At 63.8% G+C, this 20,457-nt stretch overlaps 2 protein-coding genes across 2 annotated transcripts; one reads left to right on the forward strand and one right to left on the reverse strand.

Annotated features, from left to right (window-relative positions):
* Positions 1 to 5,228: 5,228 nt before the first annotated feature.
* CHLRE_01g041900v5 (uncharacterized protein) lies at positions 5,229 to 13,034 on the reverse strand. The gene is made up of 15 exons (XM_043058825.1): positions 12,802 to 13,034; positions 12,540 to 12,685; positions 12,119 to 12,397; positions 11,875 to 11,921; positions 11,489 to 11,712; positions 11,161 to 11,323; positions 10,488 to 10,766; positions 10,239 to 10,327; positions 10,087 to 10,149; positions 8,730 to 8,818; positions 8,281 to 8,389; positions 7,961 to 8,038; positions 7,415 to 7,582; positions 7,100 to 7,178; positions 5,229 to 6,889 (listed from the first exon to the last, which is right to left on the reverse strand). Exons 1-15 carry the CDS (start codon positions 13,002 to 13,004, stop codon positions 6,248 to 6,250), a joined length of 2,658 nt encoding a protein of 885 aa, XP_042928739.1. The 5' UTR covers positions 13,005 to 13,034; the 3' UTR covers positions 5,229 to 6,247.
* A 475-nt stretch (positions 13,035 to 13,509) lies between these two features.
* On the forward strand, positions 13,510 to 20,201 carry CHLRE_01g041950v5 (uncharacterized protein). Its single transcript, XM_043058826.1, has 12 exons — positions 13,510 to 13,797; positions 13,869 to 13,962; positions 14,451 to 14,538; positions 14,937 to 15,016; positions 15,268 to 15,372; positions 15,567 to 15,638; positions 15,874 to 16,591; positions 16,907 to 17,007; positions 17,368 to 17,556; positions 17,788 to 17,850; positions 18,096 to 18,240; positions 18,530 to 20,201. The coding sequence occupies exons 1-12, from the start codon at positions 13,757 to 13,759 to the stop codon at positions 19,003 to 19,005; spliced, it is 2,172 nt and encodes a 723-aa protein (XP_042928740.1). The 5' UTR covers positions 13,510 to 13,756; the 3' UTR covers positions 19,006 to 20,201.
* Positions 20,202 to 20,457: the final 256 nt, after the last annotated feature.

The raw sequence follows: 20,457 nt of genomic DNA on the forward strand, positions 1-20,457 counted from the left end.
AACTGACATGTCACATATGCTTCCCGCCGTATTATGACGCTGGCAGACGGCCTGTGCCCGGTCGCACGCCGGGGCCGTGACTGGTATACCGAGGGGCGGCGGCGGCGAGAGGCAGGGTGAGAGGCAGGTGCACAGAGGGACGTGTGTACATCACACGGGCTCAATGTCGCCCCTTTTACTGTCCTCTGTCCCTGATGTATATCACAGCCTTGTCACATAGGCTTACGGCCCCTGTGGGCGCCGGTCTATGGCACAAGAGCGTCTGCTCGCCTGGCTGGGCAGCGCTCAGGCCCCACCATGGCGCCGCGGCCTGGGCTCCTGCGTGCTATGCCCTGCCGGGCGCGACTGCAGTGGCAGCTGCTTGTCCCGTAGTGAAAGCTATCTGGGAGCCCAGGGGCCGACTGTGCACGCGGCGGAGGGGCCGGGCGGGCTCCGGTGGCCCCGAGGTTGCGCGGCGAGGGTCGCCGGCGACGGCACGGCGTGGCACATCTGCGCCATGCGGCTGCTTGCCTGTGCGAGTATTTCATATTACATATTTATTATGTATGTATGTTGCGTGTGGGTCAAGTGGCCTCGGGGCTGCTGCAACGAATTGTTTTCGCCTTTCCAGCGCGAGCGACCCTTGCGCGAGCCACGCAAGGTCAGGCCAAAAGTCGCCACTTTCCTGGCGTCGGTTCCTCCATATCCCTATCAGCATATACGTTCATGTAAAAGACCGCAAACAAGATACCTTGAAGTGGGGGTAGGCCGACTCATTCCGAGATGCGGACCCGCCAACCATGCCGACATGCCCACACGCGAACCAGCGATGTGCGCCCTGCCCAGCCAGTATGCTGTGGGCATGCGTCTATGGTCACAAGCCTAGTCGAAGCAGGTTGGGGCATTTGTGGGGCCGCCACACAGGCGCTGGGCCCGTCTATGGGCACTGCGCCGGGAGGGGGTGCCGGGCGCCCGGCCACCGCGTGATCAGGGCACTGCTAGTAATGTCGGGCTGAGTGTCGTTTTTGCATGCCACCTAGTGTAGCTTGACATAGCGGGGCGGGCCAGGCGCGCCGCACAGCTTCCGGGGCACTGGTGCTACACATGCTGCCCCGCAGCAGGCAAGAGCACGCCCACACGCCCACAAAGGCATGCACTCCTGCGCGCCCACAACCAAATGGCCTGGACCCTCTGGTGCATAGCAACTGACATGTCACATATGCTTCCCGCCGTATTATGACGCTGGCAGACGGCCTGTGCCCGGTCGCACGCCGGGGCCGTGACTGGTATACCGAGGGGCGGCGGCGGTGATGCAGGGTGAGAGGCAGGTGCACAGAGGCACGTGTGTACATCACACGGGCTCAATGTCGCCCCTTTTACTGTCCTCTGCACCTGATGTATATCACAGCCTTGTCACATAGGCTTACGGCCCCTGTGGGCGCCGGTCTATGGCACAAGAGCGTCTGCTCGCCTGGCTGGGCAGCGCTCAGGCCCCACCATGGCGCCGCGGCCTGGGCTCCTGCGTGCTATGCCCTGCCGGGCGCGACTGCAGTGGCAGCTTCTTGTACCGTAGTGAAAGCTAGCTGGGAGCCCAGGGGCCGACTGTGCACGCGGCGGAGGGGCCGGGCGGGCTCCGGTGGCCCCGAGGTTGCGCGGCGAGGGTCGCCGGCGACGGCACGGCGTGGCACATCTGCGCCATGCGGCTGCTTGCCTGTGCGAGTATTTCATATTACATATCTATTATGTATGTATGTTGCGTGTGGGTCAAGTGGCCTCGGGGCTGCTGCAACGAATTGTTTTCGCCTTTCCAGCGCGAGCGACCCTTGCGCGAGCCACGCAAGGTCAGGCTAAAAGTCGCCACTTTCCTGGCGTCGGTTCCTCCATATCCCTATCAGCATATACGTTCATGTAAAAGACCGCAAACAAGATACCTTGAAGTGGGGGTAGGCCGACTCATTCCGAGATGCGGACCCGCCAACCATGCCGACATGCCCACACGCGAACCAGCGATGTGCGCCCTGCCCAGCCAGTATGCTGTGGGCATGCGTCTATGGTCACAAGCCTAGTCGAAGCAGGTTGGGGCATTTGTGGGGCCGCCACACAGGCGCTGGGCCCGTCTATGGGCACTGCGCCGGGAGGGGGTGCCGGGCGCCCGGCCACCGCGTGATCAGGGCACTGCTAGTAATGTCGGGCTGAGTGTCGTTTTTGCATGCCACCTAGTGTAGCTTGACATAGCGGGGCGGGCCAGGCGCGCCGCACAGCTTCCGGGGCACTGGTGCTACACATGCTGCCCCGCAGCAGGCAAGAGCACGCCCACACGCCCACAAAGGCATGCACTCCTGCGCGCCCACAACCAAATGGCCTGGACCCTCTGGTGCATAGCAACTGACATGTCACATATGCTTCCCGCCGTATTATGACGCTGGCAGCCGGCCGTTGCCCGGTCGCACGCCGGGGCCGTGACTGGTATACCGAGGGGCGGCGGCGGTGATGCAGGGTGAGAGGCAGGTGCACAGAGGGACGTGTGTACATCACACGGGCTCAATGTCGCCCCTTTTACTGTCCTCTGCACCTGATGTATATCACAGCCTTGTCACATAGGCTTACGGCCCCTGTGGGCGCCGGTCTATGGCACAAGAGCGTCTGCTCGCCTGGCTGGGCAGCGCTCAGGCCCCACCATGGCGCCGCGGCCTGGGCTCCTGCGTGCTATGCCCTGCCGGGCGCGACTGCAGTGGCAGCTTCTTGTCCCGTAGTAAAAGCTAGCTGGGAGCCCAGGGGCCGACTGTGCACGCGGCGGAGGGGCCGGGCGGGCTCCGGTGGCCCCGAGGTTGCGCGGCGAGGGTCGCCGGCGACGGCACGGCGTGGCACATCTGCGCCATGCGGCTGCTTGCCTGTGCGAGTATTTCATATTACATATCTATTATGTATGTATGTTGCGTGTGGGTCAAGTGGCCTCGGGGCTGCTGCAACGAATTGTTTTCGCCTTTCCAGCGCGAGCGACCCTTGCGCGAGCCACGCAATGTCAGGCCAAAAGTCGCCACTTTCCTGGCGTCGGTTCCTCCATATCCCTATCAGCATATACGTTCATGTAAAAGACCGCAAACAAGATACCTTGAAGTGGGGGTAGGCTGACTCATTCTGAGATGCGGACCCGCCAACCATGCCGACATGCCCACACGCGAACCAGCAATGTGCGCCCTGCCCAGCCAGTGTGCTGTGGGCATGCGTCAATGGTCACAAGCCTAGTCGAAGCAGGTTGGGGCATTTGTGGGGCCGCCACACAGGCGCTGGGCCCGTCTATGGGCACTGCGCCGGGAGGGGGTGCCGGGCGCCCGGCCACCGCGTGATCAGGGCACTGCTAGTAATGTCGGGCTGAGTGTCGTTTTTGCATGCCACCTAGTGTAGCCTGACATAGCGGGGCGGGCCAGGCGCGCCGCACAGCTTCCGGGGCACTGGTGCTACACATGCTGCCCCGCAGCAGGCATGAGCACGTACGCCCACACGCCCACACAGGCATGCACTCCTACGCGCCCACAACCACATGGCCTGGACCCTCTGGTGCATAGCAGCTGACATGTCACATATGCTTCCCGCCGTATTATGACGCTGGCAGCCGGCCGTTGCCCGGTCGCACGCCGGGGCCGTGACTGGTTTACCGAGGGGCGGAGGCGGTGCGTGATGCAGGGTGTGAGGCAGGTGCACAGCGAGACGTGTGTACATCATACGGCGGGCTTCATGTCGCCCCTTTTGCTGTCCTCGGTCCCTGGTGTATATCACAGCCTTGTCACATAGGCTTACGGCCCCTGTGGGCGCCGGTCTATGGCACAAGAGCGTCTGCTCGCCTGGCTGGGCAGCGCTCAGGCCCCACCATGGCGCCGCGGCCTGGGCTCCTGCGTGCTATGCCCTGCCGGGCTCGACTGCAGTGGCGGCTGCTTGTCCCGTAGTGAAAGCTATCTGGGAGCCCAGGGGCCGACTGTGCACGCGGCAGAGGGGCCGGGCGGGCCCCGGTGGCCCCGAGGTGGCGCGGCGAGGGTCGCCGGCGACGGCACGGCGTGGCACACCTGCGCCATGCGGCTGCTTGCCTGTGCGAGTATTTCATATTACATATCTATTACGTATGTATGTTGCGTGTGGGTCAAGTGGCCTCGGGGCTGCTGCAATGAATTGTTTTCGCCTTTCCAGCGCGAGCGACCCTACGAAAGGTCAGGCGAAAAGTCGCCACTTTCCTGGCGTCGGTTCCTCCATATCCCTATCAGCATATACGTTTATGTAAAAGACCGCAAACAAGATACCTTGAAGTGGGGTAGGCTGACTCATTCCGAGATGCGGACCCGCCAACCATGCCGACATGCCCACACGCGAACCAGCGATGTGCGCCCTGCCCAGCCAGTATGCTGTGGGCATGCGTCTATGGTCACAAGCCTAGTCGAAGCAGGTTGGGGCATTTGTGGGGCCGCCACACAGGCGCTGGGCCCGTCTATGGGCACTGCGCCGGGAGGGGGTGCCGGGCGCCCGGCCACCGCGTGATCAGGGCACTGCTAGTAATGTCGGGATGAGTGTCGTTTTTGCATGCCACCTAGTGTAGCTTGGCATAGCGGGGCGGGCCAGGCGCGCCGCACAGCTTCCGGGGCACTGGTGCTACACATACTGCATGCACCGCAGCAGGCAAGAGCACGTACGCCCACACGCTCACCAAGGCATGCACTCCTGCGCGCCCACAACCACATGGCCTGGACCCTCTGGTGCATAGCAACTGACATGTCACATATGCTTCCCGCCGTATTATGACGACGCTGGCAGACGGCCTGTGCCCGGTCGCACGCCGGGGCCGTGACTGGTATACCGAGGGGCGGCGGTGATGCAGGGTGAGAGGCAGGTGCACAGAGGGACGTGTGTACATCACACGGGCTCAATGTCGCCCCTTTTACTGTCCTCTGTCCCTGATGTATATCACAGCCTTGTCACATAGGCTTACGGCCCCTGTGGGCGCCGGTCTATGGCACAAGAGCGTCTGCTCGCCTGGCTGGGCAGCGCTCAGGCCCCACCATGGCGCCGCGGCCTGGGCTCCTGCGTGCTATGCCCTGCCGGGCGCGACTGCAGTGGCAGCTTCTTGTCCCGTAGTGAAAGCTATCTGGGAGCCCAGGGGCCGACTGTGCACGCGGCGGAGGGGCCGGGCGGGCTCCGGTGGCCCCGAGGTTGCGCGGCGAGGGCAGCGCTCGTATCTTACGAAGGCAGGGGCGGCGTCAGTGGCCGAATTCCTTAAAATGGCTTCGTTCAGTTGACGAAACAGGCTGCCGCGCTTCCGTTCACCCCCAAAATTTTTCCGGGGCTCCGCCCCCGACCCGCACGATGTCGACACCGACACGACACGCCCACTCCTCCCCTTCTTCCCGCCGACCCAACCTCACTCTCCCGCCAGGGGAACCCCTGTCTCCCGCCGTCAACACACATAGATACAGCCCTTAGAGCCTTCTTACCATATGCCACGCAGGTTTCGGCCGTGGAGTAGCCGCTGGAACCCCCTGTCCTTGGCCACAAGTAGCCGAAATCCCCAAAATGTCTTCGTCTGTTTGCCGAAAGACCCCCAAAGATCCCGTGCGTTTTGGCCGAAATTCCAAGTCAAGATCAAAAAAATTTCGTCCGCCAGAGGCCTTTTTGGGCAAATTTCGTTCCGAACGAAGGAAGATACGAGCGCTGGGCGAGGGTCGCCGGCGACGGCACGGCGTGGCACATCTGCGCCATGCGGCTGCTTGCCTGTGCGAGTATTTCATATTACATTATTACATATATATTTTGTATGTATGTGGCGTGTGGGTCAAGTGGCCTCGCGGCTGCTGCAACAAATTGTTTTCGCCTTTCCAGCGCGAGCGACCCTTGCGCGAGCCACGCAAGGTCAGGCCAAAAGTCGCCACTTTCCTGGCGTCGGTCCCTCCATATCCCTATCAGCATATACGTCCATGTGACCGCAAACAAGATACCTTGAAGTGGGGGTAGGCCGACTCATTCTGAGATGCGGACCCGCCAACCATGCCGACATGCCCACACGCGAACCAGCGATGTGCGCCCTGCCCAGCCAGTATGCTGTGGGCATGCGCCTGTCAGTCCAAGTAGCCGCAACACACAGGCGTCCCGACCGGCGCACTCGCAACGGCACGTACGGTCCAGAGCAGTCGATCCCAGCCACCCCCACGCAATTCTGGACCCCAACAGGCCGTGTGATACCACCCCTCACACTCCCACTTTAACACACATGTCATATACCCTGCCACTACAGCAGCAGCAGCGCTGACGCCAGCAGCAGCACGAGGACCAACGCCACCGGGGCCAGGCGGGCACTGGCAGCGGCGCCGCTGCCGCTGTTGTAATTGGCAGAGGCACCCATGTTCACGTTCACGCCGCCGCTGCTGCCGCCAAGGCTGCCACCCACACTCCCGCTGAAGCTGGCGCCGCCGCTGGTGTCACCCTCGTTGATGCCGCCACCAATGCTGCCGCCTAAACTGGCACTGCCGCCGCCGCCGCCGCTGCCGCCGTAGCTGGCGCCGCCGCCGCTGCCGCCGTAGCTGGCGCTGCCGCCGAAGCTGGCGCTGCCACTGCTGCCATCGGGTGTGGTGGTGGTAGTTGTGGTGGTGGTGGTGGTGGTGAAGACGTCGTTAATGGCATTGGCGGCGGCGTTGGCGGCGCTTTCGATGACGTTTCCGACGTAATCAAGGAAGTCGTCGCTGTTGCTGCCGCCGGTGCTGACGTCGCGCAGGGCCGCCGCCGCGGGGTTTGATGTGACGTCGGTGCTATCGGTGGCGGTGCTGGAGGTGGTGGTGGTGGTGGTGGCGGCGGTGGCGGCGGCGGTGGCAGAGGTGAAGGGGCTTGGAGTGGAGCGCAGCAGCAGGTGACTCAGCAGCGGGTGAGGCGAGTACTGTGACGCGGAAAGGACGGCATGAAAGATGGAAGGAGGGGACAGGTGAGCTCAGCTTCGCTACCGGCTGCTTCCGGCACTCGTGCCCCGGTGTCGGTAAACGCCATGCATTTGGTTGCCACCCTGCTCTTGGTTCGTACCGTAGCACCGGCATTACTGGCACAGATAGCTCCAGCCCACCCCTCCACCATCACCCGCCCCCCCCCCCACCTGGTACGCCACGGAGCAGCCCACGGCGGTGGCGGCCGTTTGAGCCGTGGACAGGATGTTGACGTTGATGAGCGAGGAGCTGCGGCGGATGCGTGCGTGCGTGCGTGCGAGCACGACATGTTTGTTCAGCAACCGGCCAACCGACTAACCAGCCAACCGACATTGCCAACCACCCGAGCCACCAGCTGGCGCCTGCAACCGCATGGCTGCGTCCCGGTGCAGCAATCCTGCCCCCACTCCACGAGACCCCACGCCATGCCTCAGCACTCACCCAACTACCCAGCCACCCACCCACCCTTCCACCCACCCACCCACCTGACCATCCCCAGCTCCACATGTATTTCGCGGGCGCCCAGCAGTGTCGCGTCGAAGGCGGCAAAGCCGCTGCTGCTGGGACCGGCATCCAAGGCCACGGCCGCGCCGCCGCCGCTACTACTGCCGGCGCCAATGTTGAGGCACGGCCTGCCCGCCGCCGCCGGGGCCCTGGAGGGGTGGCGGTGTGAAGGCAGCAGCGGTCATCAGTACGGCAGGGCACTTTGTGGACGGCGAGCAGGCAAGGGGCTGGCGGCACTAGCTAGCACACATGCGTGCTAGCGCGCGTGCAGCCGGCGGCGTGTTGCGGTTTATGAGCCGCCGTAGCCGTAGGCTGCATGCAGGGGACGGAGCTGAAGCTGCTGCTTGCAGTGCCCCTTCAGGCGGTGCTGTTGGCGTGTGGCGATGCCGGCACGAACGAAGCTAGTCATTCGCGTCATGATTTGGCACACGGCCATCGTGTCTGTGACTGGGAAATCACGTGTACGCGCAAGGCAGCAAGCCAGCTTCGGCCCGCCTCCAGCCCTGCCGTACCACGGTGCCACTCACAAGTTGTTGGTGGTTGACGCCAAAGTGAGGTAGCACCAGCCGCCGTCGCCGCCGCTGTTTGTGGCGCCCGGCGCACTCCTGCGGCACAGACGCACATGCACACGCACCAACGTGCCAACGTGTTAAACGGGGTTAGCAGGCATTAAATGGGGGGTGGTGGGAATCAGGTCCCTGCCCGCCCCGCCCCAACCGTCTGCTGACTCACGGCCTGCTTCTAGCAGTGGAACCGTATAAGCTGTCATATGATGGCTGTGGAGGGTGCCTTTAACCGTATGGATACGCCATTCCCACACTGCTGCTGCTTTTGACTTATCACTCACGAGGTGGTGAAGGTAAGCGTGAAGTCCTGGAGGCAGGCCAGCGCGGCGGCATCTCGCACAGCGTCGCAGTCACCAGACATGGATTGCAGCGTAAGGCGCGTGCTGCTGCCTGTCATACAGGATAAAGAAGCATAAGTCAAAGGGATCGGCGGCAAAAATGCCCCATGGCCGTAATAACATTCATGGCGTTACTTCGCGAGTTCGTAGCACCTGCCGATCACGGCACGTGAAGGCAAGGCGCGCCTGTTAACCGCGCTGCACAGCAACCCTGGATTTGCTTGCCTAGCACACGCAGCAATCTATCCTTTCGCGGTTTGCAGCGTGCCTAACCGAGACCGAGCAAAGGTTAGAACAGGTGGCGGAGGTAGGGTTGGTACGCAAGCGCACGCCAGTTGGCCCTACATAGCTACGAGTCCACGCCCTGCTGCTGGCTACGCGGCTCTACTGACCTGAGGAGCAATCGGCAGCAGCAGCTGCAGTCGTCCAGGCGGAAGCAGCCGGCGGACTGCTGCCACCATCACCAGCAGTCGCTGACGACCTGCGAAGTAAGCACGCGTGTGTGCGTGACGTTTGCGTAACTGTCTTCAAGCATACATTCAGCAGCAGCAGCGGCAAAACAAAGCTAGCATAGCTACTCACGCAACGCAGAGCTGCAGCGCAGGAAGCAGCAGCGTCAGGAAGAGCGCGCGTGGCAACGCGTATTGTGGCGTCATGACTGGCATGAAGGCGAGCTAGGTCTGCTAATCAACGATCAAGGGTAAATGCGTGCGTGCGTTTGTTGATTGGTGGATAAGCACGTCCCGCCCTTCAGCATGTATATTAACACGCAGTTGCAAAGTACGGAGGTTACTCCTGGGGGGGGCACTGCGCTCCCGGATGCGTGAGAGGCCTACACAGGCGTGTGGTTCGTGACAGCGCGATTCGTAAAACCGATGCCACGAACCACGCGCCTGATTAGCGTGCATAAGAGGGTCAGCTAAACCTTCCAAGCGAACCCTGGCACTTGGATTTTGCCGCCAGAATCCATTCACTCGCTCTGCTATGCGTTGCGTCCGCGCCGCATCGGGCCGCGCTAGTTGCTGCGAGGGGCCGCGTCCGTACTTGACTAAACAGGATGTCCCCAGCCGTATGAGAAAAGATTGCGCGTTACCCTTATTGATTGCTTAACCGTATAATGCATGATCCCGCGAGGAAGGGCACTGTGGCAGAAGCACTGCTGTTGGGAAGCGGGTGGCGGTCGAGCCAGCCTACGCCTCAGACCGCAGTTTTGGTTGCATATCCCTGCCGCCGCCCCTGCACGCCTTTGGGTTGCAACTTGATTGCATGCTTGAGGCCCTTCCCTCGCTTGTTGCGCGCTCGGATCCCACCGCCCCCCGGGGGCGCAAGCACTCGGCCGCAGCTGCCTTCATCTGGAGCTTCTCAGCCTATCGGTAGTAAAGCGCGCGTGGAACACGGAAGGGGCGACATGACAACCCCCTACCCAGAGCATAACCGGTCCCAAAGTGCCGGCCACCAGTCTCAACGCGCACAACGGGTATAAGGCCGACCGCACCGCCGCCGCGGCCGCCGCCGCACTAGCGGCCGCTGCAGCGGACCACGGGCCACGGGTCGTGCCCCTTGGGAGGGCGGGATCGGTGCTGCAGTCGGCACCGCAACCAGTCCAGCAGGGACGGGGTCACGTCAAACTCCCGCTCAGCACTTGCCCCGTGTCCGCCGCCCTACCTTTTCTTAGGAAGAGACCGCCAACCAAACCCGCTCAGTCGACCCACCCAACCACGCCGCCCCCCCCCCCCACCCCACACACACCTCGGGCTCTGAGACGGACTCTGCCACGGCTCCTCTGGCGGGGACACAGGCGCGCCGCCGCCGCTCACCGCCACCGCCAGTCACTGGGGCCCCAGCAGGCCGGCCGTCAGACACGGCCGCCCGTGGCGGCACCGGCGGCACCGGCTGCGGGCGGGGTGGCGGCGGTGGCGGCGGCGGCGGCGGCGGCGGGGCGCCACACCTCATACTCCCGCTGGCCCACTATGCACACGGCGCGGCTCGCCTGCGGGGGCGGGGCGGGAGGAGGTCAGGCACGACGACGGTAGTGGGGCAGGGAGCGGGGTGTGTGGGTGGAGCTGGGGCTCCGCGTTGGGGATGCACGTTGGCGGGGGTGGAGACCGGGGTGAGGCCGGGCGGCGGCAAACGCATCACGCGTGTCGCACCTGCCAGGGTCCCAGGCTGAACGCCGAGGCCGCGCCCGCAGCTGCCGCCGCCCCGTGCTGCGAACCCGCGGCCGGCTGCGTGGCGCGTGCCGCCCCTTCCGCCGCTGCTGCAACTAATAACGCTGTTGTTGCCTGACTGCTCTGCGCCCTTGCCTTTGCCTGCGCCACCGCCTGCTGTGCCGCCGCCTGCTGCTGCCTGGTGAACCTGTCCAGGGCCGCCTGTATGCGCGGCCGCTGGTCGCCCACAAGCCAGCCCACGGACACGTGCGGCAGCGGCTCCTGGGGGAGGGCACAAAGGAGGGAGGGCAGCCGTCCATGGGGGACGAAGTGATTAAATCACACGTTTGAAGTGCCGGGGGGCACAAAAGCGGAGGGGGGCGCACGGTGACAGGGGGAGGGGAAGAGGGACATGCGGGGGAAGCGCGGGTCGACAGTCAGACACACCACGGCGTGGGTGCCCACACGGCATCTGGTCTTGTCGTGTGACCGATAGCATGGCATCGGAATCATGGCACCCCGCGATGCACGCACTGCAAATGCCGCCCAGTTCCGCGCCCTGCACTCGTACATCTCCCTGCAGGATCTTTCTCCGCGCCACGCCTCGCCCCCCTCCCCCAACGCCCCACACCGCGCAACCAGCCCCACCGCGCGCTCCCCAGCCGCCCCACCGCACCTGGTAGAAGGGCGGCAGGCCGTGTGCCTCAAACGCGCCGTCCACCGCCCGCACCAGCCCCACCACCTCCCGCTCCCCTGTCGCCACCATGGCAGACACAAACGACCTGCTGCCCTCGTCGTTTGCGAACGTCCGCAGCCCGCACAGCGTCAGCGGGAAAGCGCTGCGGACATGAAAGGAGGAGCAACAACGTCGGTCAAAGTGGTTAGCTAGGGTCAGGGGTAGTGAGGTAAAGTCAAGGTACAAGGTAGGCACTTAAGATTGGCGTCAACCCCTACACACAAGCACACCCACCCACCCACGCCCAAACACGCACGCAAACCCTCACCCAATGCCTGCTGCCTCCAGGCGCGCCGCCAGCTGTGTCGTGAGCGGCTCTATCTGGGCGCGGGTGATGGGCACTGAGCGGCTGAGGCTGATGTGGTAGCCGCCGTTGCATGCCGGAGAGGATTCGCGGCCGCCGCCCCGGCCTCCGCCGCCGCTGCCGCCAGCCGCTGCCGCCGGCTCCTGAGGCTTGGTCACGGGCTCCAGGTCCGGAATGAGCCGCCGCAGCTGCGGGTAGAGACACAGCGTTGGCATACGGGGTCGACTATCAAGGCGGCTCTCAGCAAGTGCAAACCTCGGCGATCGGTGATCACTTGCAAGCCGTTTGACAAGCCCTGCCCGCCCCCTGGGAATGGTGAAAACACCCCCACCCCACGGCCCCGGTCTCACCTTGCGATACAGCGCATCCAGTGCGCCCTCCAGCGCCAGACCTTGCACTGCGACCATACGTATAAGACACGGATCAACATGAGGAACATGAACAACATGAGGAGAAGGCGAGAATGAGCAAGAGACAGAAAGGCGGACAATGTGACACGTTACCCAGCATACACGTACCGCTCGTGACGCCTGCCGTACACAGCACATCCCGACATGCACACCCACGCGCACACGTACCCAGGCCCCCACCCACCCGGCAGCATGACCACGGTAGCGTAGTTGCCCACCACGTGAGGGAAGCGCCGCAAGCGGCCACCGTACGGGTCCGGAGCCTGGATCTGGATCTGGTTCTGGATCTGAGAGGTTGGCAGCTGCGGAGGCGGCTGTGCAGAGGCGGGGTTCGAAACGGCGGCAACAGAGGCTGCAGCCGTGGGCTTCAGTGCGGCCGCGCCTGCTACTGCCGCTCCTGCCGCTCCTGCTACTGCTGCTGCCGTTGCAGTGGCGCGCACGGGCGCCAGCAGCCCGTGCAGGTCTGCAGGGAACACGGGCGTGGGGATTGCTACACGTCGTCACGCATTTCATACAGCGCAATCACCGTATCAGGCGTTGGCACCTATTCGTGCAGGACTCAGCGAACATGGATGATGACCATGACAAACGGTGGCACTTCTCACCATCCCCCGAGGCGGCAGCCAGCAGCGCGGTTGGATCCGGCAGCCGGGCGGCAGGGCGCCGCTGAAGGGCCGCCGCTGCATTTCCATTTCTGTTGTGTGTTGCTCGAGCCGGCGGGCGGTCCTTTTGGGTTGCTGAAGCTGTGGCCCTGCAGGTGGACATCGGGAGGAGACAACCGCCAGCAGGGTAGGGGGCGGTGCTCACCAGGACAGCGATCGCACTGCCATTCTAAATATAACCAGTTACATATATGTCCCCACTTACCGCTCTTGGTCGGCTGCCGGGGACTGCGCCTCAGCGCGCGGGCGTTTGGGATCGGCATTCAGTCTCCGTTCGCCTTCAACCTTTCGCTTGCTGCTAGAAACATTAATCTCTTTTGACAAGTTGGCGCCGTCAATTTGGCTTTCACTTCCATCGTTATTGTCCGCCGAGCTGTCAGAGGCGTAGCCTGCGAGAAGTTGGTCCATCCGTCCTTTAAGGACAGCGTGGTATGATAACGAATTGATTTGCAATAAATGAGCTCTTGTATATGTGTTGTGGGGCTTGCCGGGGAGCACATGTTGGAGATGGGGGAAGTGCAACCCGCCAGCCTTCGGGCACATCCCGGCACGCCTCACCTTCGTTCCTTTAGGGCCACCACCCAACTCCGTTCCCAGCAAAAAAGACATGTCTTTCACATCAGCAACCCACTCTTCCCCATAGTGGTGCAGGATTGCAGCTGTGCTGCCTGCAGGCGTCTGCAGGCCACGACTCCAGTAGAGTCTTCCAGCTGACCTTGGCACAGTTGACAGTCACGGCTTGCTACGCAGCCATAGCACGCATACATTTTACTTCAGCCTCCTTAGAGCGTGTCCAGGGAAGCGTGCCCAAGAACCCCGCACCCCGCGCATTGTGTTTTGGCACGCGTTGCAGGCAGTCTCCGCCTGCTCGCGCATTTGTGTGCTTTATGCGACATTGACATACCCCTTACGTCTTACATAGCTCAAGTCTGCCCTTTTTGCCATAGTTGCGAAGCTGAGGGAACTCGCCATGCAGCAATACTGTTGCAACACTCGTTAGTTGAAACAATTGGAATTTTATTCGGATACCAAGTATGAGAGGCAGCTCGCTCAAAGCTTTGCGAGGGGGCGCCAAACAGGGCGCTTCCATTCCCCAGCGGCGATGTCTTTCTTCCAGGCCGCGCCGGCGGAGGCTGGAAGTGCGGGCGTTATTTGACGAAATGGAGAGTTTCACGAACCTCATGTCTCCAGGCGCTGCGAGGTGCGGTGACAGCTCAATCGACCCTGTAGTCTGCAAGCTGACGCGTGCGTTGCGCCTTTGTGTGTTGACAGCGTCGTAACTGCGGTCATTGCGGCGACGTCGGTGAGCCTGAACCTCTATGGAAACCTCCTCACGGAGAGGAAACGCGCAGACCTCGCCAAGCAGGTGCGGGTGACCTTAGGGGGGCGGACTGAGGCCAGCCGGACGGGAAGCTGGCCGGGCGGCAAGCGGAGGCGCACAGCTTTGTGCTAAAGGGGAGGCTTAGCCGATGATGCTAGGACAGGGGCCCGGGATGGGGTGGGGAGTGTGAGAGGGTAGGAGCGGCGAACAGCCGGCCTCCCTGCTCGAGGTCAGGCGCTGCCATACGCACACGTGGTTCGAGGCTGCAACGCATGGGCGGGCTCAGGATCCCATACACAACGACCCGCAGTGGACTGTCTTGCCAACGCGTGGGGGCATTTGGGGATTGCCAGGGGGGTTAGTGCCTGCCGCACGGCACGGTTCGCAAAATCTGCTACTGCCAACGCCAACGCCCCACAACCCGCCCTCCACCATGGCCTCCCCTTTTCCTGCCTCCTCCTTCCCCACCCCCATTATTAATGCCTCCCTTGCCCCCTGGTCTTCTGCGCCTGCCTCCGCCTCGGCCTGCCCAGGTGGAGCGTGAGCGGCAGGCGGCCCTGCAGGTTAAGGAGATGAAGAGCATGGTGGCCAGGTACCGGGGGCCGCTGCTGGAGGCGGCAGGTGAGAGGGCGGAGGCTGGGAAAGGGGGAAGGCGGCGGGGAGGAGGGTGGAGGCGGGGAGGAGGGTGGCTAGGATGGGGGTCTGGGTGGAGGGAGGCTGGGGTGGGGGGCTGGCAGGGTGGAAGATGGCGCCAGGCTCTTGACGGCTCATGGTTGAATGTGGGGATGGAGGATGGTCGGGATGGAGGCGGCCGCGTGGGAGGATCGCATCGTGCAGGCGCGGAGTGGCCTGGGTTGTTGCAACGGCCCCTTCCCTTCGCCCGCCTCAACCAACTCCACACCTCATCAACTCGGCGCCTCTTCCTCATGTCTCCCATCCCCCTCGCCTCGTCCTCACCTGTCCCTCACCTCCCACCCCTCACCTTCCTACCCCCCCCCCCAAACACCTCCCTCCCCCAGTGGACCTGGAGAACCGGCTGATGGCGGTGGCCACGGGCCGCACGGCGCGGGGCGGCGGCCGGGGCGTGGTGGAGGAGGAGGTGGGCGGGACCGCGGGGTGGAAGGGCGGGCGGGAGGAAGGGCGGGCGGGCAGGCCCATGCAGAGTCTCGAGGGGGGAGGCGTGCTGGATACCGTGTTGTCCCCACACCCATTACGGCATGTGCTGCTGTACTGTAAGCGCTTGCCGCGCGCCACACACGCACCCGACCATTGCTGCCGCCCTCCTCCCCTCCCTTACCCCCACCTCCTCGGCCCCCCCTTCCCTCCCTCCCCTCCCACCTGCCGCGCCAGGTGGTTTACACGCTGTTCACCCTGGCCCAGTTCCTGGGCTTTGTGGAGCTGGTGCGGCGGGAGGGCCCCCGCGAGCGCTCCTTCCTGCAGCAGGGCAACCCGCAGGTCAGGGCGGCCGCAACTGGGGGGCTGGGCTGGGGTGGGGGGGGGGGGGGGGGCTGGGGTGGGGGCTGGGGAACACTGAGCGCCAAAATGCGTCGGCGCTTTTAGGATGTTTTTGTATGGCAGCTCAAATGCTTTTGTGAAGTTCTCATAAAATCCCGGGACCGGAGCTAACCGCAGTCCGCGCGTGTCCGCAGGGCACCGACACGCTGGCCAACCTGCTTGAGGGCTTCCGCTTCGTCATGTGCGCGCACCCGGCGGCGCTGCAGGTCAGCAAGGGGGGGGAGGGGGGAGGAAAGGAAGGACGGGGAGGGACGGGGAGGGAGGGGGAGGGAGGCGGAGGCAGGCGGAGCGGGCGCGCTGGGCGCGGCGCCGGGTATGGTTGGTAGAAGAGCACGCCAGCAAGCACACACTACAGTGTACACGTACATGCGCCAGCTTTAGCATGCACAAACACACAGACGCGCTCCCTGTCCCTGTCCTCGTACGTGCTCTTTGCCCCAGGCCTGGTACGACGAGGGCGACCACCGCGACCACCCCGGCGCCCGCAGCCGCCCCGGCGTGCCCTACAACACCATGGTCGACAACATGCGGGCAGCCACCAGGGCACGCAACGAGGCGGCGGCAGCGGCGGCTGCAGCAGCAGCCGCGGCGGCGGCGGCAGCGGTGGTGGCTGAGCAGGCGCAGGCGGCGTCGAATGGCGCGGTGGCGGTTGGTGGGTCGGCGGCGGCGGCGGCTCCTGCAGTGGCAGTGGCGGTGGCGGTGGGCGGCAATGGGGCGGTGGCGGCCGCCGCGGCAGGGGCAGGGTCAGGGACGGGGTTCGAGGGCAATGGCGTCAGCCCGGCCTGGGAGGCCCAGGCGCGGGCGGCGGCGGCGCAGGCGGCGGCGGGCGTGAGCGTAGCCACGGCGTCCGGCCGCCTGCACCTGGGCGCGACACACGGCGCCACCGCCACTGCCACCGCCACTGCCACCGCCACTAGTAGCAGCAACGGAAACGGAAACGGCGCTGGAAACGGCAGCAACGGCACTGGCGCGGGGCCAGGCACAAGCAGCAGCAGCAGCAGTGGTGCCAGCGGTGCTGTCGCCGGCAAGGTCGGCTCTGGGTCGGGGTCGGGTGGGGAGTACGAGCGCAAGCTGTCGTCCTGGCCTGGCGGCAACGTGTTGCACATGAGCCGCGGCACACAGCGGGCGGTGGGCAGCTTCATGATCATCACGCCCGTGGGTGAGTTTTAAGGGTTGGGGGTGAAGGGAGGGGGTGGAGGGGGCAGGGGAGGGGGGCAAGGAGTTATGCTTCTCCATCCCCAGGCCGCATCAAGAGCCACGAGGGTGCAGGACGCGACAACTTGTTGTTAGGTGGGAAGATGGGTGTGTAGATGGCCCACCCCGCCCCTTTCCTCCTCGGCCCCCTCCTTTTTCTCCTCCCTAGACGCCCACCCACACCCACGCTGCAGCCGTACACACCCACACCCACACCCACCCACCCACAACACACACACGTACTCTCCTCTCTCCCCATCTCTCCCCCTGCTCCTGCCAGGCTCCTCGCGGCACTACACGTTGTCGTACAGCGAGTTCTACACGCGCTTCTACACCGACCCCGCCTTCGCGGCCTGGCTGCGGCCGCTGTACGAGGACCTGGTGGGTCAGGGGGGTTAGGGGTCGGGGAGAGAGAGGGGTGCGTGTGTGTGTGGGGGGGGGGGGGGGTTGTATGGCTGTGTGGGTGTGTATGGCTGCGTGGGTGAGGGTGTGGGTGTACGTCTAGGGAGGAGAAAGAGGAGGGAGCCGAGGAGGAAAGGGGCGGGGTGGGCCATATAGGCCTGATATCGCCCTGGCAGTGATTGCTGGCCTTCGCCCGCCTTTCCTCGCCTACCCACAAACCCGCCCTCTCATGCTCCACTTCCTGCTCCCCCTCCTTCCCGCCTGGCTACAACTTCGCTTCTTCTTCAACTACTCTTCAATCATGCATGTAAACCGCCCCCCATCCTCTTCTGCCTGCAGGTGGGCCTGGTGGCCACCCCTGGCGGCTGGTCCGGGCTGCAGCCCTTCCCCGTGAACCGCTGGAGCCGGCTGCTGCTGCTGCAGCAGCTGCTGGTGGACACGCTGGACCTGCTGGACCCCTTCTACGTGCGCACGCCCGAGCAGCACCGCTGGAGGCTGGCGCCCACGCCCTACAAGCCGCTGCCCAATGTGAGGGGCGGGAGGGGATGGGAGGGACAGGAGGAGAAGGGGGGACTGGGGAAAGGGGGGACTGGGGAAAGGGGGGAGCGATAGGGGAGGGGGGTGGGGGGAAGTGGCAGAGGGAGGAGTGCCGTAGGCAGCTTGGCCACCTCATGAGTTTCAGTCCGCGTCTCGAGAGACACAACATGCACCATGACACACGAAACGACCACGCGCACAAACACACACGCATGTACGCAGGCTGAGTCTTATGTGGAGCGGCTGCGTATGTTGGAGACCATGGTGGACCCTGCAATGAGCTCGGTGAGGGGGTAGGGGGGCGGGGGCCGGGGGCACTCCCGGCAGTGGTACAACATGTGGCGCCAGGACGCGGCCAGTTGTGCGCACATCCTTTTGTCGGCGGTCGGACACCCCTGGAAAGCCGTGATCATAACACATGCATGTTGCCTTCCTTGTGTCCTTTGACACACAAACACACACACTCAATGTTTTTCCTGTGCTCTTCAACACACCCAGACACACCGACACACACGCGCACACAATCACAGGTGTTTCTGCGCGCGGGCTGGTCGCGCGGCGGCAAGGACGGCCGCGACACCGGCGGCTCGCACAGCTCCGCCACCGACTACCTGCCCGGCGGACCCACGGGGCAGCTGGGGGCGGGAGACAGGCTGTACTCGATGCAGCCCGCATGTGGGTGCGGGGGGGGGGGTGGGGGAAAGGGAGAGGGGAACGGGCACGACCTGTGGAGCTGGTGTTGAGAGATGAACGCGGAAAGCAGGATGCAGGATGAGCAGTCAAGCGGTGTTTGAGGGACGCGCTTACGAGTTACAACGCCTGTTTGATACTAGTTCTGGGGTATGAGGGTAGGCCCTGTTGCAGCCGGCAGGGCACATGGTGGCCTCAACGCCTCAACGCAATGCGCGCATACTGATGCTGCTACTGCTGCCCCTGCCCGTGCTACTGCTGACACGCCGCGCAGCCGGCGGCGGGGGCGGCAGCCGTGTGGCGGTTGGCTCCATGTCGTCTTCACTCGACGGGTACGACGACGTATACGACGGAATGTACGAAGACGTACCGTTCGACATGTACGGCACACGTCGTACCGCCGCCGGCGGCGTACCAACCGGTGCCGCCGGACCCGGATCCGTGCCCGGCGCCGCCACTGACGGCTCGGCGCCGTTCTGGCAGGCGCACGGTGGGCGTTATATGTCGGGGGTTGGGGGCGGCAGTGGCACGGGCGTGGCGGGGGGCGGCAACAACATCAACGGCTATGGCAATGTGTGGAATGGTGCGGGGGGGCCGGGCGGGCCAGCGGGGGGCAACGGCGGGGGCTGGTACGTGCCGCCGCCCGATGCGCTGGTGGTCCCTGGCGCGATGTATCGCCAGCAGCAACAGCAGCAACAACAACAGCAGCAACAACGGCAACAGCAGCAACAACGGCAACAGCAGCAGTAACGGTAATAGCAGAGATAGGGTCAGCTTTACGAGCAACAGGATATCTTTAGGTCTGGCATGCACACGTCCCCGTGTTTTTTGTGTGTGAGCGCGGATGCAAACATTAGTGGACACCGTGCCGTGCACATGAGCGAGATGCCTACGCGGTGACGTTCAAATCAAAATCGATGACTGCGCCGCTGCTGGTTTCTATTTTCTGAATTGTTGACGTGTGGCTTCGTACGAGCTGGTGTAGCCATGTGGAGTGGCAGAGCTGAGACAGCTTTCCGTAGTGCAGAGATTCATTGATATGTGTGTGGGGAAGCAAGTGTGTGAGCTGGATACATATTTCGTGTTTCGTGCTTTCTAGCAGCAAGCGCGAGCCAGTGAGCTAGGCGCTGGCGCCAGCGGTGCCGCTATGCGCGTCATTGCCGTGTGAAGATGCGATGTGTTTTGCATGGCATCTTGCATTGTTCGATTGAAGCGCACGGTAGCTATTATGGATCGCGAATCATAGATTATGGAGTGCAGAGGGAACATATTTCGTGGGCCTGCGAGAGCAGGTGAGAGAGCACACTGCTGTCATGCTTACGCGAGGGACGTGAGAAGATGACATGTGACAGGCGGTTGTGTGCCACCTTTTGACTTGAGGCCATCAGGGGGCATCCCTGGCGGTCCCGGAAGCGAGGCCCCACCGCAACAGCCCCCAGTCCCCAGGGGCTGGTGAGGGAGGGCCTTATGGTCCCTGGAGCGGGAGACGGGAGGGCTGCGGTGTAGAGTGCATGGGGTGATGGCCTTGGTGGTGGCGGACGAGTGGCGTGTGGAGACTGTCAGGTGTGGTGTGGAGAGAGCGAGTTGCGTGCTGAGGGTGACTCCGTGACGGCGGGTGGGTGAGGTCCGAGGTCGTGAGATGGACAAACACACTGCGTATCCCATTGCAAAGGGAGTGCGGCGCGCGTGCGGCTGTGCGGCCCTGTGCTGGCCGGCTCGCGGCTCACGTCTCCCTGAAAGGGACGTAGCAAGGTCACCGGGGGGTAGCGCCTCTGAAATACAGTGCAGTTCAGCAGCAGCGTGCGTGACAGGCCGCCGGGTGCGTGGGCCGTGCTTTGTAACAACACATCTTGACATCAAGTAAGCCCGGCGCGGTGCAGGAATGGTAAGACTGAATGACTACCGTAGGCTAAACAGCTGCAGCAGTACTGTAAGGGCTGCCGACAATCCAGCAGGAGAGGGCGCCAGGATTCACCGGCACTCCGGCAGTGCTCGTAATCTCGTATCCCACGAAGGCAAGGGCGGCATCAGTGGGAACGTGTACCTTCAAACACCGGCTTCGTTCAGCTGCCCAAGTGCCGGTACGCTGCCTCAGTGCTGCCAGTGGCGGCCCGCCACTTCGTTCCCCTCCCCCAACATGTCCAGGCACTCCGCCAGACCCGTGCCTCTCAGCACACGGTTGGTATCGGCCGTGTCAGCAAT

The sequence above is a fragment of the Chlamydomonas reinhardtii genome, chromosome 1 (assembly GCF_000002595.2).
Source record: "Chlamydomonas reinhardtii strain CC-503 cw92 mt+ chromosome 1, whole genome shotgun sequence".
NCBI lineage: Eukaryota > Viridiplantae > Chlorophyta > Chlorophyceae > Chlamydomonadales > Chlamydomonadaceae > Chlamydomonas > Chlamydomonas reinhardtii.